The sequence below is a fragment of the Strix uralensis genome, chromosome 4, assembly GCF_047716275.1.
Source record: "Strix uralensis isolate ZFMK-TIS-50842 chromosome 4, bStrUra1, whole genome shotgun sequence".
Lineage (NCBI taxonomy): Eukaryota > Metazoa > Chordata > Aves > Strigiformes > Strigidae > Strix > Strix uralensis.
The window spans coordinates 31,908,267-31,933,604 of record NC_133975.1 but is presented as its reverse complement, the minus strand read 5'-3'; the positions used below and the strand labels follow the sequence as shown (position 1 = coordinate 31,933,604).

Genomic DNA, 25,338 nt, shown 5'->3' with positions numbered 1-25,338 from the left:
CGCGCACGTGACCCCCCCCTCCTTCCCCACCCCCCACCCCCCCCCCCGCCCGCGAGGGTGCCTTGCTTCCTCCTCCTCCTCCTCCTCCCCGCGCCGGCAGTGCCTCAGCGTCGTGCGCGGAGCCGAGCCCGGCGGCCGGAGCGGCAGCGCCACACCCCCCTTGCCGGAGCCGGGCGGCCGATGGCGTTCTCTCCCGTGGCCGTGGGCTCGGAGGTGTCGCCGGAGCCGGGTGGCAGTGGCAGCCTGGGCGAGGAGGCGGACGGACCGCGGGAGCTGCTGCCGCGGCCGGGTGAGGGGCTGGTGCCCGGGCACCGCCTGAAGGAAGTGGTGGGCGCGTCCTTGGCGTCGCTGTGCCTCGGGCCCCTCGCCGGCCCCCCGCGCCTCGGGACCCTCGTGGACTGCCTGGTGCTGAACTGCCGCCTGCGGCAGGGGCTGGGCTGGAGCCGGGGCCGCGGGGCCGCGGCGGAGGGCGGGGGCGCGGCCGAGGGGCCGCTGCGCTGCTGCGGCTGCGGCAGGTTCCTGGGCGAGCCGGTCACCGTCCCGTGCGGGCACACCTACTGCCGCCGCTGTCTCCGGAGGGAGCTGCGGGCCCGCTGCCGCCGCTGCCGGGACTGGCTGCTGCCGGCGGGGGGCACCAGCACGGCCGCTGCCCCGCTGCGGACCAGCGTCGTCCTCAACCAGCTGGCGGAGAAGTGGTTCCCGGGCGAGTGCGAGAGGGCGAGGACCGGGAGCCGGCTGGAGGAGCTGCTGGCCCAGGGCCGCTTCCGAGAGGCTCTGGGCGCCGCCAGCCAGGCGCTGCGAGCAGGTAAGGCTGTGTGGAGCAGACTCGTCCTCCGCCCGGTCCCGCGGGCCTCAGCCGCGGGGTCCCCCCGCGCTCCCCGCCCTGGTCCCGGCGGGACCGTGACGAGCCGATAGCAAAGCGCGGCAGGCTCGGGGGGCTGGAAGTGTGGCGAGTAGGTGGGCGTGCGTGCGTTTCCTTCCTGCCTTTCAGCCCCTCTCCCCTGCTACTGAGGTGTCAGCGACCGAAATGGACCGACAAAGAGCATCCGAAGTTTTCTCGAGTTTGCCGAGAGGATTCGGGGAACTTCACCGTAGTCCGGTGGAGTGGAGGGACCGATTGCAAGACGTGTAGCTGTTCAGAGCCGAGTTGAGCGTCAGGGCTGGTAGTGGGGTGCACTTCAGAAGCGCGGAGGAGCGTCCAACGGGGGCTTCTTCATGTCGTGGGTTTTTTTTCCCCTGCATGCTTTCGTGGGACTTGTGTACAGAAGAGTTTGTGGGCTTTGTTTTCGTTTGTATTTAGTGGTCGCTGTGCATGAGCAAGAGAAATTCTGTTGCTGTATTTAACCTTGTTTCCTGAGAGAGACCTATTTTCACAGTCTTAAGTGACATCAAGACAATTCCCAGCAGGCCGGGCCCAGTTGCATAAGCAGACAGGCATGGAGGGGGACAGGTTGTGTAATGGCAGTGACATCATAGGTGGGTGTGGTTGAAGTTTTATAATAGAGTGTTGAGAGAGGGTGCAAAGACGGGAGGTAGAGGCACGCTGCTAGACTATCCTGTATCGATCGCAAGCAGTATGTCTGGTACCATGAACGCTTTAAGATACAGTCAGTTTTTCAGAGTTTAGTCTTTGTAGAGGCAGTCAAATTTGTGTGATCCTAGGTGGATCCAGTGACAGATTCCTTTACTGTTTTTGTTTGACCGTGGATTTGAACACCTGGTGACCTGTGGGGTTCTGTTTTCATTTATGCCATTTTACTTCTGTTCAGAAATTTAGGAATAAATATTTTTACAGATTAAGTGTATTACATTTGTTGTTGTAGTGAAGAAAAAAACAAAAGCTTGCATAAGTCTGATCCTTTCAGTCTGTTCTGGGGAGATACATTAGATCTAGTTCCAGAATAAACTGTTTCCAAGGTAGGTGGGATTAAATCTCAGATATATTTTATACGCCTTTTGGCAACCAAATTTAAAAAGGCTCAGTTGTGGCTTTTAATTCCACATTATTTGGCAGGATGTTTCCAAAATGTAGGATATGGGATGTGACCTGAGAAAGTGACTGATGTATTTTAAATCTCAGAACTGTAAGAAGCAGAATTCTTTTTCTTTGTGTGTTCTGAAATACAGCATTGACTTGTGCAGCTCATGAAGAAATGGAGTCAAAACTCAGTGGCCTTCAGGGTACAAACTGATTAATCCATTCTTGATCACAGATGTTTACAGGGGTCCTGTTTCATGTTTCAAAATTGCTTTGAAAGAATAAAAGAATTAATTCTACAGACCCTAGTTAATCTTTCTTTTATGGATTTAGCAATACCATTTAGATATCTGTGGGGAAAGAATTTTGATTCCTTTTGTGAAGCTACATCTTAATTTTTGGCTTTAAAATGGGTTTAAAATTTGAGAATAGTTACCAGCTGTGATGCTTATCCAAAATTTTATTCAAATTTAGTACATGTGCTAGAAGCTCAGTTTAAGATTCTTTGTGCAAATGTTTCCTGTGTCTCCAGTCCTGAGAACTATCAATATTCCAAATATTCTGGTAAAGATACTAAAGAACTTCATGAATCAGAATGCAGGCATACATTAAATGTGAATTTAGAGCTGTGGGCTCACAACTACAAATTGAAAATTATTTCAGGCCAATAGAGAACTAATTAGTAGCTGCTGGTACACTTTCTATCTTCCTCCAGAACATGAATCTTGAAAGCACTTAGAGGCGGAAAAAATGTAGCATAAGAAAGGTATTCATGTTTAAAATCATTCATGTTCTGTTTCAGTGTTTCCTCACTACTAGTTCATCTCTGCTTCTTTTTAATGCAGAAAGAGAGTTAAAAAACTGGTAACTATGAATCTGATGTCCTAAATAAGGCATTGGCACTAAACCTTTACTCAAATGGCATCTTTTCATAATTTTCTTACATTTCTTGAAACATCTGACAGAAATATTCGCCATGGTGCAAAAGTGACTTTTGAAAAACACGAGGAATGTTAACTAACATTCATATGGTTAATACATTCCTTGCAGGGTTTGAAATGATGCAGTTTAGTTAAAGTCTGTTGGATTAAAATACAAATGCAGCTTGTCTTTAATCGAGTAGCTTGAAACACAGAGCTCATAGGCTTGAGTTTGGTCTGGATCACAGAGTCGTTCCTGCTGGAGTGGGCCTCAGGAGGTCTGTTGACTAATCAGTCTCTTATTCAAAGCAGAATAAACACTGAGTTCAGAGCAGTTTGCTTAAGGTTTTGTCCAGTTGGATCATGAAAACCTGCAAGGATGAAGGTTCCCCAGGCTTTCTGGGCAACCTGCTCAAAGGTTAATTATCCTCATAGTGAAAATTTTTCTCCTTGTTTCAAGTCTGAACTGCCCTTGTTTCAGTTCATAACCATTGTTTCTTGTTTCTCTGCTGTGCACTTTCAGTAGTCTAGGTAGCCTCCTCTTGGATTCTGCAAGGCTGTTGGGCTCTGGAAGGCCCAACCCCTGATCCATTGGGGTGACCCTATAGTACTGTATTAATAAATACTGTGTCCTAAAGTTTTTCTGCATAATGGTTGTGATGTGCATGTCTTTTATTTTGAGGAATTTGATATATTATTAAGAACCACCAGCATGCAAGATCAGACCAGAGATGGCCCGTTTATTGGTATGCTTATGCTGACAGTAGCCAGGTACAGATGCTTTGGAAGTAGTATAAAAAAAGAATGCGTATTTGTGTGTACACCTTTGTATACTTTCCTATGAATGTAGTAATGCACAGTTCCGCACTGAAAGTACTTGGTGTCTTTTTTATCAAAACCATTTGTGTTTGGGTGTGCTAAAAGTGAGGGATTTCTGAAATTGAAAATTCAAGCACAAATTGTGTTTCTGCTCTGCTTAGTCTTTGATCTAAGGATTTGAAATAGTTTTGCATCCTCTCTTTAGGTGGCAAACATTAAAATATCTGCTGAAACATTGCAAAATGATGTTTTCACAACTACAAAGCCTAGAAATTAAATTATGGTTGCAAAATTGGACATATAGATCCTTTGGTCTTGCAAATATTCAGGTCCAATTTGTTACATGTGTTGATCATTCATTGTCAGTGTTTGTGTGTGTTCAGCAGCAGAGTTGGGGTCCCAATTAAACTCCTTGCTTCAGCCCTTTGTTTTGTACCAGCTCAGTCGGAATCATGCTTTTCTCTTTGAAAAAGAAATGGACAAAATGTTCACCTGCTGTAGACTTGAACTCACATTTTTATCTTCAAACTACCTGTCACCCTCCTCCCAGAAAAGAAGGCTCAGAGTTCCTCAGGTCATGTTATACATTGAAAGTCTGAGAAAGATGATCTCCCTCTGATTATGTGCAAATAGGTAGCTTATCAGAGAACAAAGACCCGCACTTGCTGCTACCTCTGGAGAAAAGAATTTGATTTCATACTAACTGCTGGACACCAAAGAGTCAAATACAACAGAAAAAATGGTCTGAAGAGTTTGATCTGAGCTCCCTCCTTACTAGGCTATAGCAGTCACAAAACACAAAGCCACAGGAAAGCAGGCTTCAGAGTTGTTCTGCTTGCAGAATTGGTGTTTAAGTCAGTTTCCCAGAGTTCTGTTAATACAAACGTTTTATTATGTCTAAAATGAAAACCAAACAAACCAGATTTGGGAATATTTGTATTTGAAGGGAAACTGTCAACTTCAAAGACATCTAGGATTAGAAAGACACTTTAGTTTCAGTTGTGAAATCTTGGCTAAAACTTGTGAGTTTCGATTTTTCTTAACCTTTTCTTTTCCATTAAAGTCTCTTTACTTGTAGCATTGTGGATCTAAATACAGAGCAGTATGTTGGAATGCATGGGACTGTTGACCAGTCTGGCTTTTAAATGTAAAACAAGCTAATGTTGGAAATTATGAAAATTTTAAACTAGACATTTAGAATAGACTAAGATAGAACATTGCATTGAAATGATCCTCTCCCAAGAAAACCTTGTTGAAACAAACTTAAAGAACTATTTAGTTTTAGTATTGTTTGAAATAGACCAATGTTTGAATTGCTTATCTCATTCAGTGAAAAACATGGGTGTATTTTTTAAAAAAATCAAGAGCAAAGCAGTGTGCCGACATTTTTTCCAAGCAACAACTACAATTAGTTATGTTATGAAAACCATAGTTTTAGTGACATGGAGACAGGTGTGCTTCCTGTTAGATTTACTAAAAGTGCAAAATGCTGTATGTTGGACATGAGAACTTGTCTTTACTGAACAGATACTAGTGTTTTCTGTCACAGAAGTTCCACTAGTACAACTTCTTACAATAGGACCGGCAGCTTGTGTTAAAGGCTTTCTGCTATTGGCCATCTCTTCAGACCACACAGTGATTAAAGCCTACTTCTGGTACTTACCAGATGGGTACATTGTGAAAGTGGCATCTGTATCTCCAGCCATAGTTGGAAGGGGTTGGGTATTACAGAAACAAATGACAGTCTAAATAAGAGTTTGAACGATTGAAAGCAAACTTTGTAATACTTGGACTTTTTAATACAAGTGTGGTGAATTCCCAGTTTTCTGTGGTTTTGAATGGGTGTACTGTAAAGCTAAGGTCTACCTAGTTCTGAGTTTTTGTTGTCACAGCAGTACTGAGCAATACTTTGTTCTGTCAGCTTCAGTGTTAGATCTTTTAAAATATATTTTCTTGTTGCTGCAAGATACATTAGGGGGTCCAGAATATGATGTTTAGCTTGAAAGACATGAGCCTGGAATTATGGCTACTTTTATTACCCAAACACTGGTGGGTGCAGGAGAACGTACTCCAGTAATTTTGAAAGTATGGCACACGGAAGTGGTTATGACATATCACTATGAAAGCATATCTAATTAAATCCCACAAATTTCTGAATCACTAAAAATGTTACTTTTTGTTTTCAGATTCCAGTGACTTTATGCTAAGAATTTACAGAGCTGAGTCGTATGTTGGCCTCCAAGAATACAAAACAGCCATAGAAGATCTAAATTTTGTTATTTCTAAAATGCCAAATTGGCCAGAGGTAAGTTGATATGATCTCTGTTTATCTATAAAATTAATGAATTCTAAATTATGCTCACATCAAGTTAAGAACCTAGGTCAGCTACCTTAAATGTTATCTTGTAAGACATGCAAAATGTGAAAAGGAATCTTAAAATAGTTACTTATGAGACAGGCTACTGATGAGTATGGCAGGTTAGAGCTGATTGACAAATGTACTTGGAGTTGGGATAGTTTATGGTGATGTAACCTGTAAAAGCTGTGGGCTGGGGTTTTTGTTTGTTATTTTTTATTAAACACTTTACTGTTTAGCTTGGAAAGTTTTTCTTTAAAAAGCCCAAAGAAACTCAGTGGGAACAGAGCTTTGCAAACAGTGCAGGCAGCTGGGCAGTTACTGGCCTTCAGAAGTGTAAGATACTGCATATTGCAGTACCAGCTAAACTCTGGGCACAGCAGGAGCAGCAAGATCTTGCCACACAAGGGGAGATAACTGCTGCTGTCTTGGCATCTCCTGTGTTCAGCAGTTCTGTGACTACTGCAAATTCAGAAAGCATCCTACTTTTTGCCTCTCGGCATTGGTTGTACTGCCTACTTTTTTTCTGTATGTTTGGAAAGAAACCTCACTTCACTTAACTGAGTTTGGTTTGATGGATTCCTTTAACAATTCTTACCTCTGTAGGAAAATAAACTCTCTATAAGAGGAGGGTTAGCATAGTTTCGTTCTTCAGGATACATGTTAATAAAACGGCCCAAATCCATCAATGATGAGGCATGCCCTCATCTTACAGACTTGTTTAACAGATGCTACTGTTAATACTGGCAGTTGTTCTATAGAAACTGCACTCTGGGGTTTTTTTGTTTGTTTTTTTTAAAGTTCAGTTTCTGGCCATTATCCAAAATCTTATATACAGGTAGATATTGTTGTTTTATCGAACTTTTGTTAGGTAACTGTTGTTTTTCTCTAACCTGGATTTATATTACTGAAAATACAACTTATTAAAATTGAGATGTGGGGTAAGGGACTACTTAGTTCCAATGTCATATAGTTATAGGTAGGCTCAGCAAAATTCAGTAGTCTTTTTCTCCTGCTTTTTTTTTTCTTTCAGAGAAAATAGTATACAGATTTTTTTTTCCCCTAGCTGCTGTCTAGTGTTCAAGAATAAAATATAGTTGGAGCAAGCAATTCCAAAAGTGCATTGTTTTGTGTTAAGAACGTAGATTAAGATGTATGTGAGGGATGCATGGTGGTGTGGATTGTTTTCTTTGTAGTTACCCTTCTCCTGCAGTCTGAAACCATAACGCTTTTAATAAAACAGAGAGCAGAAGGGGTATCCTGTGAGCTGTTGTATGAAGTTATGTAATAATTTGCATTTCGTGTCCCTCTTTTTCCCCTCCAAAGGCTCACAGAAGGGGGAAATGAAGGCCTTTTGTGAATTCGGCGCTAGTCAGGCTTTCTGTAAGCTGAAACAAATTAACTGGAAGAAGACTAACACCAGCCTATCCCACGACTCTTTTCGAGCACTGTAGTGGATGTATGTTAGACAAGGCATATAGATCATTCACACTGTGCACAGCTGAAGTCTGTTGAAGAGCTATATTCTTTTTGTCATTTAGGGTTCTAATTCCTACTCTCTTGTAATGCCTGTAAGATGAATACTGCAGTTCTACATACTCTCTAGAAAAGTCTTTGTGGTATCTATTTTCAGGTCTACTTCCGGAAAGGAAAAGTGCTGCAAGACTCTGGCTTTGTAGGTGATGCCTTACAGCTGTTTCTACAGTGCTTAGCCCTTGATGAGGACTTTCTTCCAGCCAAGCTAGAAGTAGAAAGGGTAATTTTATTTATTAAACTGGATTATTATTTCTGTCTTGATTCCTTTATAAAGCTCCCATTATGGTAGACTTTGAGCATCTAAAAATCCCCAATACATACAAAGAAGGTTCAGGTGGCAGGATAAGTTCCTTTCAAGATATATATCATACTGTGTTGAAGAGATAGTCCTAATGTACATGTTTTTAAGTACATGCTTAAAGATACATATGCTGTGTTTGAAATTACTAAATGAAAGTCTGGAAAACTGGCAGCAAGTTAAATGTTTGAAGTTGAACTCTTTTGGGCCCAGAGCATAACAGTTTTTCTTTGATAATAAAAAAGCTGCATGGTACTGAATTGATAATGTCTCACTCTGTTTGAAGAGCTCTTTCACTTGAGGTAGAAGAGATTTCTAGATAAATTTCTTCTTAGTAATTTCGGTATGTAGGTTTCTGCTTGTTCTCAACTGTTCTTTATCAGTTACTGCTTAAATAAAGCTTTATGAGGATTACTTCATATAGATTAAATTCTCGGTTTTGTATGTAGTTTTGTAATAAAGCTATGTCTAGATCCTTTTTCATTATTGTGAATATTTAGCTGTTTGTTTTCTAGACATTGTGTGATGTGCTGTCACCAGAGAAGTTAGGAGAGAGTCTGAAGGAATCTGCTTGGAATTCACCGCATATTCGAAATAAACCTGTTATACTTGGTTCTGAGGTGACTGAATCTTGCTGCAACTTACAGCTTTGTCCTGAGCAGGTAAGAAAAACTACAGGATAACTTTTCTCTTTGGCTGATATGCAAACATCGGACATTCTGATACCCTTACTTGTCATACTTATTTTCCAGCCTAAATGCTGACTTTCTGTATTTGGCTAAATTGGAAGAAAAGAATTGTGATTTGGGAGTAATGTGTTTTCATTTGGTGTGTTAGACTCCTCATTCCAGTGAACTACTTATTAGAAGGTACTGAGATTTGATATCGGTGCTTTCAAAATAAAGAGAAATACAGATTTTCTTCTCTTTGAAGCAGATGGAGATTTTTAAATTGTTAATGCTAAACAAATTTGAGTGCTGTTTTGACTTACCAGTTTCTCTAGTTAACTAGTGAACGAACTAACTGTGGGTATCAGTTTGGCTTATATATCTTTGCATGCTCACATCTTACATACTTAGATTTGTGTGACTCTAAGTACAGTTCAGTTCATCTTACCGTTGTAGAGTTTAGGAGGATCAGATGTACTGGAGCCTGTCAGTGGAAGCTTAAATCGTGCACAGTCTGCTCATGCTCTTAATTCAACAAAAGACCTTGCCAAGGAAGATGGCTTAAAGAGAGTGTCTTCTGAACCCCTCCTCTCTGGCCAAGAAAAAGGTGCTTTGTTGAAGAGAAAGCTTTCCTTTTCAGAACAGGATACGGTTGTATGTGAAGATGGAAGAAACAAACACAAAAAGCAAGGAGGTAAACAGTCACTTACTTTGAAATGTGAAGTATTTACTGTCTTGTGCCTTTCTTTGAAGGACTATTCTGTCTTGCTTTTCCTTAGAAAGTACAAAAAGGGACGTGACATTGGCTTTTGGAACAATTCCAGGGGATTTGATTGATGTATCAGATTTTGAGTGCTCTCTATGTATGAGGTAAGATTTTAACTTTGATCCAGTATTTTTGTTATAGATGCTTGGCCACATATCTGTTACACATATAAACTGAGGTACTTACAGGTTGTGATGAGTTCTGGTATCAGTCAGTAATTTTCAGCCTTCCTCTACCCATGCAGTTAAATGCTTATATAAATTTTTTGCTTGCTATAGTGCTATAATACAGCATTATTTTAATCAAGTTGCCTTTTAAATTAAACTTGGCATAATTAACTGGTAACCTTAAAAGGACATTTGTGGTTAAATGTTAAGGGTTTTTTTCATTCAATAAAACTATTTAATTTCTTGTTTTGGGAAGACTAATGCTTAGAAGTATTGCCTGTGAACCTCTTATTTGTCTAGGAGATGTAGATACTTCAGAATGTTAGTCTGCTTAAATATAGCTGATGTATTTGAAAGCTCTTACTGAGTTGTCTTGGTTTTCAGAATAAATACCTTAAAACATATGGTGTTTACTAAACTGTCCGTAGTTATGTTATGAGTATGCAATACTGTTACTAAAACAACTTAGCTCCTCAAAGAATCACTTAATTTTGCATATTCTGAATCTCTATGTAGTGAGACCAGAATCTTTGTACGTTGGGATAAATGTTTTAGATAGTTAGTGTTGACAGGTGTCCAGATTCATCAGAAAACAAGCAATGAGTGGTGTGGTGGTAAATGGAAACAAACTGCAGTATAGGGGAAAAAGTAGAATAAGGAGACATGGGATTAATTTTTTCTCTGCTTTGTTATGGTATAACAAGTCTTAAAAATTAAAGAGGTTGATCACTGACTCTTTTAGCAAAACATGCGCTTGCCATGGCATCTAACTTCTAATAACTTTGTTTCAGGCTATTCTATGAGCCAGTGACAACCCCTTGTGGACATACTTTTTGCAAAGGTTGTTTGGAACGGTGTTTAGACCATGCTCCTCAGTGTCCACTCTGTAAGGAAAGTTTGAAAGAGGTACTGTTTCTCAGTAGAGCTCACAAATACCAGTACTGTATCATTTTAAAGACTGTTTCACTTAAACGCTACAACTTGGATTCATTTGGGTTATGGGTTGCTGCTAGAAAGGAAAAACTTGAGACAACATTTGTTAGTACAAGTTGATTAGGTTTGCCTCGGGGTCTTATGTTTTATGTTTCTATGGCCATCTACTTTACTGGGGTAATTAAATCCTGAGTGTTTGTAGACTTTGGTAATTATTCAGTAAAACCTCTGTGATTTCTGTACATTTATTTGTATGGCTGTATAACCTGGGAAATCAATTCTGCCTCTGGTAAGCATAGAAATACGAACTGAGTTAGACACTCATGTTGTCACACTAAGAACTAAAATAGAGAATCTCATTTTCAAATACTAGAGTAACATCAGGTGTTATGTAATGAACCATAAGAACTTCAGAGCTGTAAATTTTCATGGGTTTAAATCTAATTTATGACACAATTCATATATCCTGGTTTTAAATAAAAGCTGCATTTTCTCAAGCCTTTTGTTAATATATATATATGAAAAGAAATACTAATATATTTTTTAAAATTGCTTACAGTACCTTGCAAGCAGAAAATACAGCATCACAGAGCTGCTGGAGGAATTAATAATGAAATATTTGTCTGATGAATTATATGAGAGAAAAAGAATTCATGCTGAAGAAACTGCTGAACACTCAAAGTAAGCTTACTATCTTTTATCTAGAAAACTTGAGAGATTAGTATGGAAATCCTTTTTAGAAATGCTTTATCATTTTTGTGATTATTAATAATGGCATATTATGGATGCAAGAAGGAGTATAAAGACATGTTCATTTGATGTGTTAAATGTGTATTTCAGAAAATTAACATTTTTTTAACTGCCGTGGAAATAACAAAATTACACTTTGATAGTAGCGATGTGAGGCTCTTAAGTCCTCTACAAAATATGCTCTTCTGTTTCTTTTTCTGCAAGCACTGTCGTGGAGCTTCAGTTTTAGCTTTGCTGCTGTTAATGGAATTCTCCTGTTGGGTTGGCTGCAGTCTTAGATACTTGAATTTCTTTCAGAGAAGTTCATCACAGACATTAATTGTTTAAAGATAGATGTGATGAAAAGAAATCATTGGGATTTTTTTGTAATCTTGATGTTCATCTCTAGTAGAGTTCTTCAGATACATAAAGCATCATGTATTGTAGTTATGAATGTTGGAAAACTATCTAAAACTATAGCTCATGCAATTTACGTAACAGAATCCATACATTACAGCTATGCTTTATAGTCTGAAAGGTATTGATATTAAATACCAGGTAATGTTTTCATGATAACTTGTTTGTATCAACTATCAGCTGTACATACTTGATAAAATAGCATGAAAAAAAAAGTTTTGTTTTTTCAGTTAGTTCTGTGGAGGCATACTGCAAGGTAAAAATTATACCCTGGGTTGCATCATGTGGAGTCCATCACTGAAAATAATCTAATGGTGACCTAGCTACTACGTAGTTACTGCCACATCTTTTTAGTTCCAGGAAAACTGTGACTCAAACTAAAACAAAAAGGAAAAAAAATAACTAATGCTCCTGTCCCCAAAACAAAGCCCTTCATTCAGTGACTAGATACTAACTGGGAGGCTTATTGTCCAGTATGTATTCAAATCAGTACATAGGTATTCAATCACTGTTGTTAGTATGTGTTTCTATTGGTTATGAAAGTTACTACAATGTGCTTATCATTAAACTTTTAAAGGAGTGCTTCATGACCTCAAATATAGCAAACATACTGAAAAAAATGTACTGTCTTGGCATAGTTTGGCATTTAGATTTTTAATCCATATATTTCTTTTGATGTTCTCTTGAAGCTTGACCAAGAATGTTCCAATGTTTGTTTGCACTATGGCATATCCTACTGTGCCTTGCCCTCTACATGTGTTTGAGCCAAGATACCGACTAATGATTCGCAGAAGTATGGAAACTGGAACTAAACAGTTTGGGATGTGTATAAGTGATTCTCAGAATGGGTAGGTTTACATCTTAATTCTAAGCTTCTCATCTCTTATTTCTTTTATTAATTATAAAAAATGTCCTTTCAGAAGTGTGTAACTGCATTACTGACAAGGTCTCTTCTCTAGTTTTGCAGATTATGGATGCATGCTGCAAATTAGGAATGTTCATTTTCTACCTGATGGACGGTCTGTTGTTGATACAGTTGGTGGAAAGAGATTTAGAGTTTTACGGAGAGGGATGAAAGACGGTTATTGCACTGCAGATATCGAATATTTGGAAGATGTTAAGGTATCCAGCATGCTGTCTAAATACTTACTAGTATTAATATCTCAAGATTTTTGCTAGATTTGTTCTTGAGAGGTCCATTTCAAATTTTTAGATCCCCAGACCACTGGAAGATTCAGAGTCAGTGTGTGGAAGAAATGGAAGCTAGCTTCATTTTTTTATTATTGTAAATACTGTGGGTTTTGTTTGAACAATAGTTTGAAGCTGTAACTTTTAAAAATATCACAGGTTGTCTTTACTATTCAGTCATTAGCAATCAAGGTTTAGAATGCAAGAAATATGTATCTAAATATAGTTAAAATTGAATGTTTCTTGATTTTAGCTTAAACGCCTTAATTGTTTCTTTATCTCTAATGATATTTTCATAACATTCCTCCTATAGGTTGCTGATGAAGAAGAACTAAAGAAACTGAGAGAACTTCACAATTTTGTTTACAATCAGGCCTGCAGTTGGTTCCAAAACTTAAGAAATAAATTTCGCACTCAAATTCTTCAGCACTTTGGGCCAATGCCTGACAGGGAGGAAAATATACAGGTGAGACATCAATGACTAGGTGCTTATTTCTAAAAAATAAAAACCCTGTTAACAATTGCTAAACATGAAAAGAAAAAAACCCACTTTTTTCAAACTTCGAAGGCAATAAGGTTTGCATCTTGTTTCTCTTACGATGAACAGCAAAAGGCAACTCTGTCATTGTTAGCAGTTTTTGCAGGAAAGGATGATATGCTGCTGTTGAGATAAAACTAATAAACTTTGAGTTCCAGTGGCATTTTAAAGTGTTGGGTTTTGTAACGCTGTTAGAATTCAAATGGGGAAAAACCCTGTATTTTCTTCCTTGTGACACACTCAGGCAGTAATCTTTGGCAAAAGGGTAATCACAAATACCACTTTCCTCCTTTCTGAGCTAGTGCTGCAGCTGCTAGGATTTGACAAATCTTTCTTAAGAAACTAGCTGCAGCAATCTGTTTTAATGGTGGTTATAAACAATTAATGACGGCCGGTGAGATCCTGAGAGCATGGAGGCTGGAGAAAAGTAACGTTTAAAAATACGTGAAATTTGTCTTTCAAAGTGAAATTACATATGAAGTGGGTTCTTATGAGAGCCTGTTCTTCACTTATCTGCTACACACTTTTAGGAGACTGTATTAACCAATCTGGGAGGACTGTAGAAGCTGTGGAGGCCAGTGCATGAATTCAGAAGTGATTTTAGGACAATTTAATAAAAAGAACAGATCTAAAGCAATGTACTAGGAAAGAAGAATAAGTGTGCAAAACCAGGATAACTAGCAGGGCAGCAATACTGTGGGTATGTACCTGAGATTTGCAATAGAACATAAATGTGTTAACTGTGTGATACAGATGCAAGGGAGGAAATGTCATCCTGGAGTGTACCACTACCAGTAATATTTTTGCAAGTCATCTGAGGTAATCTGTCTGCAGTGATAGGACCTCTGCTGAGGAGTATTATGTCCAGTTCTGGGCATAACATCTAAGACTTTTGGTGTAGAGAATTGAATAAATTACAGGAAAAACTTACATAGTATGTTTTATCAATTTTGAAGAAACTGATTAGGTAGTCCTGCTCTGTCTAGGAGGTAATGAGAAGGGAGTGGATTTGGGAAGTGATAGAGGAGTCCTTCATGTATAACAAAGACAATTGCAATGAAAATGTTAGGCTTCAAGAATATTCAAGCCTCAAGAATAGCATGACAGTTAATGGATTTATTTTTTTATCAGGGAGGCTTGTTATTAGGTGACTGTCCTATACCTAGCCATCTTTTCCCAAGAAAGCTATGAACTTCCTCTGTTGTCTTTAAAAATACTTGTTTCATCAAGCTTTGTTGAAGTGTACTTTACTTGATTTCTCAGCTGGGGAGGGATCAGAAGAGATGTGTTCAGAACCCCTCTGATCTCATGGATCTGGAATTCTCTAGTTAGTATCAAACATTAACCTAGTCTTTGTCATTGGCAGCTTTGACTTTTGATGTTTTTGTGTTAGTCAACTACACTACAATTGGTTATGGGTAACCAACTTATCTTTTATTTTTAGGCAATGCCCAATGGTCCTGCTTGGTGTTGGTGGCTTCTAGCTGTTCTCCCAGTAGACCCCAGATATCAGCTGTCAGTTCTCTCCATGATGTCTTTAAAAGACCGTCTGATAAAAATCCAGCATATACTCACATATTTTTCTAGAGACCAGTCCAAGTGACTAACCGCCTGGGTCTTCCTGAAAAGTTACTCTGTTCTGGTTGTAGTAGCAGCTGGAATTTTTGCTGCCTTTGCACATCTAGCACCGGTTTGAGAAGTGTAATGGAACTGCTTTTTCTCTCTCCCTCCTACCCTCCCGACTTCCTGAACCACATGGTTCTTTGAATGCACACTTTCTTCAACTATGAGAGAAGACCACTGACGATTGCACAAAGTCAATCCAGCTAGATATGTTTTTCACGTTATCTACATTACAATTTGCACTATGTAGAAGAGAACCTTTTTGAGACTTGATAATTTTAGCCACTGACTTTTTAAAGCTGTGGGAAGTGCAGGACTTAAGGCTGACAGTCCAGGTTTACAACACTGAGGAGGTATTAAAGGTTTTGCAAATGTTTGCCTCATACAACTGTTCTTTTGCTGTTTGCACAAATATTTGAAATATAGTATTGAATGTCACTGTTGGATATTACTACTCTTGTTGAATTATCTTGACCATGAATATGGCACAGATTTTTAAGTTATCTTGTAAATGTATGCATCACAAAACAGGTGACATTATGAACTGTATGCTGAACTGAGAGCCAATTTTAAGGAACAAATGCAAAAAACAAAAAAAAAGGTACTTCTGTCTAAAAATACTTAAACTGTGAATATGGTTTACATACCTAGGCCTGTACATGTTAAAGAGGAAACCGAAAACTAAATGCTAGTACCAGTTAAATTTCTACTGGGCTTTTCAGGCTGGCTGTTCTTCCAGAGTACACAGTTAGTTTATAGAGCTTAGAAGAAGAAATCTTAGAGTGTGCGTGTGTATTGGGGATTGTGCATCCAGGATTTAAAAGCTTAAAGTTTTATTTGAAGTTTTTAAGTTGGTGCAAATGTGAGTTCTATGCCTTATTCATATCAACAGTAGAGCACACTGCAGTGGCAAGGTTAGCATCATGCTGCCAATAGGTACTTTTTGTAATTAAAGGTTTGCATATTTGTGAATATGTCTGATACTGGCTTTCTTGTATGTAAATCATTTGTAAAATATTTCTTAAATCTTGCTTTTGCTAATATATTTAATTTTCAATAAAAGCTAAAAGTTTGTAATATTTTTTAACTTTATCAGAAACTAAAAATCACTTTCATTTTCCATATGCTTCTGTTGTGGGATCTTAAGTAAATCCAGAAGCAGCTGTTTAACCTACATCAAGGTTGTGGGCATGCCATGACGTAATTGGTCTGTACATAATCTGCTTCTGATTATATAGTACCTGTCTCAGACTGATTATTGGTCAGACAAGTTTTTTGCTGGTGTCCTGCTTTTGTATCTACTTCATTTAAATTAAAGTGGTTTCAGGTATCAAGTTTGCATTTCACAAAACTTAAAAGTTGTGGGAAACTGTTCTTGCAGAACAGTTAGGTATTTCATGGACTTGCTAATCAGATGCTCTGGCCTTGTTCTCTTCTGGAGTTTAAGGCTTGAGATACTGCAGGCAACCCAAAATCTGCTGGATCATTTTTAACGTGGACTTCTACCTAGGGTAAAGTTCCTTGAATGAACCAGTGATTTTTAGGTTTAGAAACTTCAGTTTTCTTGGTGTGAAATGACGAGTTTGTCTTTCTCCATCTAACTTGATTTTTCTTTTGGAAATGGTGAATATACAAACTTCATCCATCACATTTTTCCTAGGAAATGGTTTCTCTGTGAGCCTTTAACTGATCCGAAGTTTCTTTAAGGACAATATGCAAAGATGGCTGTAAGATATGTTGGTGGGAGTTCTATGAAGCTTGGAAGTGGTGCTAGAACATTAGTAGGAAGAAATGTTTGCTCTGAACCCCATGAAAGACTAGGCCACATTCAAACATTGCTAGAGGCTTTACAAGACTTGAAAGGACAGTATGCTCATCCTTTTGGTTTTATAATCATTTAACCAATTCCTTTGAGCTCAGTCCCAGTGTGTGGGGAGTGGGGTAGGTATCTGTTAAATACTGAAATTTTACTATAGCCTCATTCACATTGATTACAAGTGAGACAGGGTAGAGTTGATCTGCACAACTGAGTCTTCTGAACAGCACAAGGGAGACTCACAGTGCAGGACATTGTTCACTCAACATTGTCAGCTGGTGCAGGGACAGTTCCCAGCAAGAATAGTTGAAACTTTGGCTTTGAGCAGGTCTTCAGGAGCAGTAGACAAACCACAACTGCCTGGCCTGCACCTGACCAAGTCTGAGATGTTGCTCTCTCAGTACTGTCTTTGACTGTAGAAACCTGGCTCTCTACAACTGGATTTCTAATGGGAAGAAGGTTGGTTGTTTCAGTTAAGTGAGTAGGCATGAGAGAGCTGTTTAAGGATTATAGTATCCATGCCACTTGGTATCACACTGAAATCTGTCCATTACCCTCTCATTTACATGCTTTTCTACAATTAAAAAAAGAAAAAAGGCTGTGAAATGTTTAAAGCTAGGCTGTAAGTTATTCTAAAGCCTTTATCAAAACAAAGCAAAATAGCGTCCGCTGACTTTCGAGCCTTGATTGTGGTGAAGTTACACTTTCCTGGATGCTCATGGCTGTGACTGCGTTTACAAGCAAAGGCCAATAGCAGGATTTTACCATGGATTTAAAACCATAATTGCACTAGTGATAGTACAAATGATGTCAGGAATGCCTATGAGGGTGTGGCAGGCTCTCTAGGACATAAGTTTTGAATGTTAGAAAGTGGTAAAGAAGTCTTTATACTTACAGTTGAGAGGTTTTGTTTTATTTGGCAAGCAAGATGGAAGAATGTCCTATATTGGAAATAACTTTAAAGCAGAGTGAACATGAACCTGTACTAGCTAGGAAGCTGGCCATTTACTAGATGTTTAAGCGTGTTAGAAAAGGGAAATGATGTAATGGGAAACTGGGGACAAGGAGCTGTGCTATATTAAGACCAATAAAGTCACTTTCCAATCCAAATAGCAATTCTCTGGAGCTTGGCATCTTAAACTACTTAATTATATCATCTGTTTGCATGAGTGTTGGTTCCTTGCATTCAAGAGCTTTCTGGTCTGTCAGCTAGGAATGTTTTTATTTTATCACTGTAAAGAGCTATACAAGGTGCTTGGCAAAGTGGGCTAGCTTCTCCCTGATGCTGCTGTAAGGTGGTGGTGGTGGTTGTTTTGGGGTTTTCTTTCTTTAACTTAGTCCTGACTGAGGGCTACTTGTTGGGGCTGCCACAGCCCATCCTCTTTCCTATGCCTGGTTATCTGATCCGTTTATCAGAAGCCTACTGCCCCTGCTGGATGAAATCCCGGTATCTTGGAAGCTCTGAGTTCCTGTGAAAAAGAACCTGTTCTTTTCTGTGAAAAGCTCTGTCCTTGAAAAGACTTGAACTTGATGCTTGATATTCTCAAGCATCTGTTGAGCTTTTGGCAACTTGTTGCTGTACTATTTTTTCTATCAAGATATCCTCCTACTGGTGATGACATCTGTCATCAGGAGGAGAGAGAGAGAAAAGCTGTTATAGTTAATTCTTTGACCAAGTTCCATGCAAATACATCTTAATTCCTTCCTCAAGAAGTTTTGAATTTTACCTTCCATGGGGAGCAACGAATCTTCTGTCTTCTCAGAGTCTAAGACCTTCTTTACACTCAGGGCATACTCTTCAGCAAGTCAGCCCTTCAGGAAGCTCCCAGTCCACTTGAACTGATATTTCATAGGCATCATCCTTTCCATACTGAGGAAAGATAACAGGATTTCTCTAAGGCCTGCTGCAAGATTGCTGAGGCAGAAACCCAAAGCTCTAGAGCCAGCTGCAGTGGTGCTGTGGTCCAACCCCTGTTGCAGTTATTTAAGGAAACAAATTGAAACAGTGTCAAGGAAAGGAGGAGATTAAGCTCTTCCCTTCCTACAGATCTCCACATGCCTGTGGTGGTTAAAACACTCTTCTGAGAAGGGAAAAGTTAAATTTTGTCCCTTTCCCCCAGTAGAGAGGATTAAATTGCTTATAACCTGGGTGACTGTTCTAACCTGTGGAGAGCATATTATGTTTTGAGTGAACAGGTATGCTTTGAGATCCTGGCTAGAACACTGACTTTGTGTATCCTGATGAAGCTTCAGTGAGTAAGATCTTGGCTGTTCTGCCCTGTCAAGATCTAAAGTGCTTCTGCAAAAGCATAACAGGAGATGCTTAAGTGGCTTTAAGTCCCTCTTGCTCAAATAGCCATTGCACAGCAACTCTGAGGAGTTTTGAATGCACGCACTTAAATCCGAAATGGAATAGGGATTTGGGAACTGGGACTGCAACCCAATTCTAGAGGTACTTAAGCTCTGCAGGAATGTCAGGGTTTGTGGTTTGGCTTTTCTTTAAATCAACCCATTATGAAACTTTAAAGTTCTCCTCTTGTACATACCTTGAAACAAGTCTTAATTGTTCAAACAAACTTTACACCTTATTTTTGTGTGAGCCCAGAAATTGAGCATTCTCATGTGTAAGCTTTTGGAAGTTTTGAAGAGGGAAGTGTGCTCTAAAAAGGTGTATGATATTCCTACTGCAGTGTGATCCAAATATAGTGCAACAGGCACCTCTGATTTTATTTTAAAACATGGCTCAAGATTTCTGACACTATTTCACAATTAAGTTGCATTGCTAAAGAAATCACTGAGGCTGGGAGAAGAGGTTCAAATGCTTGCTTTAGTGAGGGAATGATTTTTCTTTGGGTATGACTTACTTTAACAGCTTTCAAAAAGAAAGACTTCACAAACAGGGGATGCCTTAATGCCACCTCTAAGAAGTCTAGAGCACATCCTCTCCTAGGCCTTCAATTCACTTTTTACAAGTCTCCAGAGGCAGAGGATATCAAAACCATACCTTTGGTGTCCTGGATAGGTGCTTTAACCTTGGAACTGTGGATGGAGGACAAATCAGTAGGAGCCATGACTGGTTTTCCCCTTGTTTTTACAGAATAGGTGTTTGGGGTTTGTGGTTGGCTTTTTTTTTTTTAAATGAAATGATGTCGTAAAGGCTGAACACCAGGTGCCATTCACCTGTACCTGAAGCAGTGTAGGATGTAAAACAGGTCCTGCTCTCCGCACCTCCCTCTGCTAAGTCTAAATAGCTCCTTGTTGATGTCTTTAAAGAACATATACTGTTACACAGGTAACTCTGCTAATTAGGACATGATATAATCCAAGGTCCTAGGTTCCACAGCAGGTGCTTAAAAATTGGAATATCTGTAATGAAAATCTAATTCAATTTAAAAATGCAAATAAATTTCAGTAACCCCTCTATATAAGTTTTTGTGAAGATAAAAAGCACTTTAAGAATTTTTTGGGAAAGTAGTTTAAAATTGGACAAAAGAAAGCAAATGCTACAAGAGCAATTTCTAGCTGAAGAAATTCTCAGGTTACTGCATCAATGTAATACTTGGAATGCTGCCAAGGGGAAGTGTTTTCATTTAATAACAAAAGCTCTGTGAAGAACTTCTAGCTAAACTGCTATGCAGCATTTCAGCCTTTAGGACAACTCTTTATAAAGTACTTGCAGACATGATAGACTTTGCAGGTTTTGTCTGCTAATCACAGCAACGCACTGTTAATGCTAGCTGCTATGTCTTCATACTTCTTTGCAAGGCAACTGCTCAAGCAAGGGTTTGCTTCTGAGAGTTCAGTACAGGCTGCACAAAAAACCACCCCAAACAACCCATCCCATCCAAAAGCTGAAGAATGACCATCCCTATGGCAACCAAAGCACTCAGCATACTTATGCCTGATGTAAATTGGCACAATTTTACAAATGAAGTTAGTATAATCAGGCTGCAAGTAATTTGAGAGAAGTTAACTACAGACAGTACAGAATATTCTAGGTCTAACCTCAAACCATTGTCACCAGTTTTTATTGCATGGGGGAAGACTGTAGAGACAGCACTACAACACAGTGCTGCAGATGGAAAGAGACACAAATGGCTGTCTGGGGTTGTCACACCATGGTGCTAGGGTAGGCAGGTGACTAATAAGCTTGTCAGGTTGATTACTCAGAGCTAACACCCAGTGTAGTGTTGGGGAGGGAGGGGAAGAACAAAGCAATACATTAGGAACAACACAACACAGCTTGCCGTAACAGCAAGACACTTTAGTACAGTATCTTTTAGAAGACTGTCACCTAATAGCATTCCATGCAGGTTTTAATGCATAAGCTATTTACAAAATTGTTACCTAACTTAAGGTCCTGAAGTTACATACCCCAGCTGATGGCTAGTTTGGGTGTACTTACTCAATAAATCTCCATGAAGCAGCTTTGAATTCAATGGTTTATTTAGAATTGTAAAACCATAAATGTTACATACATTTAATAATTGCATATTTTTTAGAATTGTACCTACTCAGAAGACTGGTGTGTGCAAAGACAAAACAATCATGCTTAGATTTTCCCCCAGTAGTTTTTTGCCTTACCATTTATTCCACTCTTCAGTTCAGTAAGATTTCCATAGAAACAGGGTGAGGAAATATAGATATGTAATAGCTAGAATTATTGAAGTGTATGAAGACAGTTTGACATCATCACACAGGCCCTTTAGAATTATTGAAGGTAGAGATCTGCCTAGTATTTAAGAGAGCAAAGACTGGACTAGGCAAGAGTTAGAGCGAACAGGCAACAAGCAGCCCAGTTACAGTTCACTCAAACCATTTGTATTTATAGCTTGTTATGAACAAGAGAATTGGCGTCAACTTTATCACATAATTCCAGAAGGTATCAATGGGGTATGTATACACACACATATTGGAAAAAAAGAATACATGTATGTATATACATTTTTTAAATAAGGCAAGTATTTATTTCAGGCTCTTAAAACATTTTTCTAGCCCCTTTTCTTATTAATACAGCATATGTTGCCATTTTATTGCTAAAGAAAGCATACCATCATTGCAAGCAGAACAGCATCAGCACTGGCTTTACTTAGCAGTCCAGTTGAGTTAATAAGGTTCAAGACGTACATTAGTACTATGAAAGAATATTACTGTTACAGAAATACGGGAGACTAGTTGGATTCTATTTAGATCGCACCAAATCATTCTCTTGACATAGTCTGTAGTTAACAGTATACACTAAAAAGCAGAACAGCACCATTTTGGAGCAACAGAAAGAGATACCTAAAATACTACTTCCCCATCTTTTACTAAGTTGTTATATTAAAAAAAATACACAAGAGAAGGATGAGGACACAACAGACTTCATCTGCTGCTCTAACAATGCTTTCTTCTGTAAGAAAGGATGCAGGACTTTTGAGCTCATCCAAATGTAAATCCTAATATGAATGAATACGCACGCCATTATCTTTGCGTAACAAAAAGTTACGTGTTACTATGACTTACAAAGTGCACTCTCGAAGTTTTTTGTCAGCCTGCTTCAAGGAGATCCAGGTGTTTAACATGTTTGATCGCAGTTTGGCCCACACCAAATGGTTGTTTAATCCAAATATCTGGGCAGCAAACTGGGCAGCTCCTTCAGGGGACAGAGTAGTAGGACAGCCAAGACCTGCAGAGAAGAGTGCCACTTAACTAAAGCATATTTTTAGAGTCAAACAAAACACTGCGTCCGAAGAACAATTTAAGACAAAGTTTGTTTCAGCCTCCTGGAACCATGTGCTCTAGTTTTAAAGTTACTGAAGTATCATGTGTTCCACTACTTTTGCCATGACTGCTTCATGGCATTTTAAACCAAAAGCCAGCATACCAAATCACTCTCCTTATACAGAGGTAACAGGCTTCTGGGCCTCCTAGTTGCCAAGCATCCATTCAAGTCACTAAAACAGTTTAAAAAAAAAATCATACAGGTTGCACTGAAATAATAGTTAAGGTTTTGCCTACACTGATTGTGGAGAAAGATATTTTTTCATCTTTGATCATAAGGAAACTGCAGCTCTAACTGAACAAAATTCAGTTACTTAAATCCCCATTAATCCTAATTCCAATTTTAAACTGGAATGTTTAGCAAGGATCAGCAAGGTTTATATTTTTCTAAAGATTATTCCCATGTAATATTTACTCTGTCTATTGGGCTTTTTGCCATCAAAAAGTCAAAGACTCTATGCAAGACATTTCTGAAGACTTTGTTCAGTAGCAATCCAGCTAGTTTTCCAGTGTTTTGCCATGTATGTGTTTGTATATGCATGTACACTAGAGCAACAACCAAAATAGAGCTAGGTCAGAACAAGAGCGTAAGTTGAAGATCATCTTACCGCTGGGTAGTCTGAGAGAAGACCACACATCCTGAGTACCCCAGTCAGCTGAGAGTGGAGGACAGTTGACAACTGGGTAAGCAGTGTTACCAGACATTACTGGCCCCAAACCATTGCTTCTGCCAGCTACCGCAACAAACACTGTTGGGATTCCATCTCCTGGAGGGAAGACATTCAGAATGAAGCAATCCATCTTGTTCTCTACCACTTGTTTTTGTGGGAACTTTAAGAGTCTACAAATCTGTTTGCAGTTGTTTTGTCAATTCCATTACACAGCACTAGAATTTCATGTCTAACTTCCCTTTTTACAGAAACATCTTCTAAATCTTACAGCCTTAAATCCCAACTACTGTTTTCCACAACTGAAGCTAGCATGTCTTACTCTGCCTCTGAGGGGAGACCTCAGTATCAGAGGAATAGATGCTGCTTAGCTCTGAGGAGAACATAAAGATACCAGAGGTTTAACAGTTATGTGTTCTCCTCCTTAAATCTTACACAGTTCACCTCAAAATAAGTGTTTCTCAACTATGGTTACCACATCTGCAGTTTCACAAAATAGAAAGTATACTCCCACAAAAATAAATAGTTCTTATCTCTCCTCTGCTAGGCTATAAACATTTTTGAAGACATGTCAAGTTTTCTTGGTAAAGATACGAATTTAAATCAAGTATCTTTTTCTCATGGCATCTAAAAATAACAAGCAAGAATATTTTCACGAAAGAGGCAGGAAGACATGATGGGAGCAACACCTGCCCTGCAAATAACACATAAGAATATTCAGAGTCAGCTAGAGAAACTATCACTCCTCATTTCAGAAGGGCCAGTATCACCAGCAAGATGCTACACTAAGTGTATTAACATGATCAACACTTGGGCAAAGTAGTTCTGGTTCTGGGATAAAAGCAGAGATTAGACTGAGTAATGCAAGTTGTGGCTGGGCAGAAGGACAAGACAGTACTCTGTAATTGCTTAGTGAAGTCTATAACCTGCCATTATGTAATTAGCAAGTGTAGAAAAGCATTGTAACAGCTTACTGTTCTGTTTAACAAGAACCCCCACACAAATCCTTAAGTTGCCAAGTCATTCTTGAACATGATACTGTTTCAATCCAGATCAGTAGTTCTTTGGCATCTACCTTCATATTCTGATTTGATCCTCAGGGTTTCATCTGGTCCTTTGTGAGCAGAGGTCACTCTTAACTCACACGGAATTCCAAAGGTTGCACATGCCTTTTTTATTTTTTCACAGTGACTGAGGTCAGAAGGAGATCCCATCAACACCACCACTCTGCCTTGGCTCTTTGTTTTCAGAAGCAACTAGGTAAAAGAGTAAAGGGGGTCAAGGGAAAGGAAAGCAGTCAACTGGATTGAAGACATGCAGTTATTGAAGTCTAGATATGTTGTTCATAAACAGATACCTCCACTCTTTCTGCAACCCATTCGAAGTTTCTCTTAACCATTTGCAGTGCTTCAGGAGTCACTTCTTTCAGGTCGCGGTAGGACTGAAAAGAGGAAAAAAAATACTGAAGTTAATGTGTGTTTCAGGTACACAAAACACTCCTTTTGCTACCATAATTGATAAGCATAGCCCAAGCTGAGATATTTATGCAGTCTGTGGCAATTCCACAGGAAGGAGAACAGAGATTGGTACCAATATGGGAGAGAGTGGATATGGAAGCAAGGAAGAGCTATTTAATCAAGAATCATCTCAGTAGCTGTAAACAACCTTCTACATTACAATTCATGGCCATTTGCAACATGAAAGGCTTTTAACCACAAGGGTATCAAGGTTTTGGAAGCTTTTCAAAGGGTGAATTTGAGGAGAGACAGACAACTTTAAAAACTGATTTGTAATTACATGATTGCCTGCAGTAGCACTGCAGTCGCCACCTATAGGTTCTGCATGATGTTATCATCTACCTTATTTTAGGGAGATGAGCAAAAGCACTGTCAGAACAATTCACTCAAGCATGCTACTACATAATTCAGGTAAAGTAAACAATAGAGCAGTTCTGCTTCCTAATTTAAAAGTAATACCCCTCCTCCTCCACACACACTTTGAATGTTCCCCTGTGGCTTCCAGCCACTTTCTCGCACAGGATCTGTTACCAGTCTCAACTGTCACAGAAGCTCCATGGCAGCAGCACTCCCAAACCAGTTCTTTCATAACTACTTATCTGGTAATTCAGAAATATTTGACAAGTGTAATTGCTACA

General features: G+C 39.3%; 2 protein-coding genes across 4 annotated transcripts in view; one reads left to right on the top strand and one right to left on the bottom strand.

The window, feature by feature from the left end:
* The first annotated feature begins 56 nt into the window (after window positions 1-56).
* Window positions 57-16,013, top strand: LONRF1 (LON peptidase N-terminal domain and ring finger 1). Its single transcript, XM_074866265.1, has 12 exons — window positions 57-805; window positions 5,904-6,022; window positions 7,707-7,829; window positions 8,423-8,569; window positions 9,032-9,269; window positions 9,355-9,445; window positions 10,300-10,414; window positions 11,001-11,122; window positions 12,277-12,435; window positions 12,547-12,709; window positions 13,089-13,241; window positions 14,758-16,013. The coding sequence occupies exons 1-12, from the start codon at window positions 181-183 to the stop codon at window positions 14,914-14,916; spliced, it is 2,214 nt and encodes a 737-aa protein (XP_074722366.1). The 5' UTR covers window positions 57-180; the 3' UTR covers window positions 14,917-16,013.
* A 5,167-nt stretch (window positions 16,014-21,180) lies between these two features.
* Window positions 21,181-25,338, bottom strand: part of PAICS (phosphoribosylaminoimidazole carboxylase and phosphoribosylaminoimidazolesuccinocarboxamide synthase) — a 41,609-nt gene continuing 37,451 nt past the window's right edge. For all 3 annotated transcript variants that reach the window (XM_074866259.1, XM_074866260.1, XM_074866261.1), the window contains 4 exons: window positions 24,541-24,624; window positions 24,259-24,439; window positions 23,124-23,282; window positions 21,181-22,420 (listed from right to left, as the gene is read on the bottom strand). In XM_074866259.1, the coding sequence (XP_074722360.1) occupies window positions 22,254-22,420; window positions 23,124-23,282; window positions 24,259-24,439; window positions 24,541-24,624 (591 nt within the window). In that variant the 3' untranslated portion in view covers window positions 21,181-22,253. The remainder of the gene's footprint in view (window positions 22,421-23,123; window positions 23,283-24,258; window positions 24,440-24,540; window positions 24,625-25,338) is intronic.

What these genes read in the sequence shown, in the direction of transcription:
- LONRF1 (XM_074866265.1), top strand. Translation starts at nt 181, where the DNA reads ATGGCGTTCTCTCCCGTGGCCGTGGGCTCGGAGGTGTCGCCGGAGCCG. An exon ending in GTAAGGAAAGTTTGAAAGAG is followed by an intron (nt 10,415 to 11,000) that starts GTACTGTTTCTC and finishes AATTGCTTACAG; the next exon opens with TACCTTGCAAGCAGAAAATA. An exon ending in ACAGGGAGGAAAATATACAG is followed by an intron (nt 13,242 to 14,757) that starts GTGAGACATCAA and finishes TTTTATTTTTAG; the next exon opens with GCAATGCCCAATGGTCCTGC.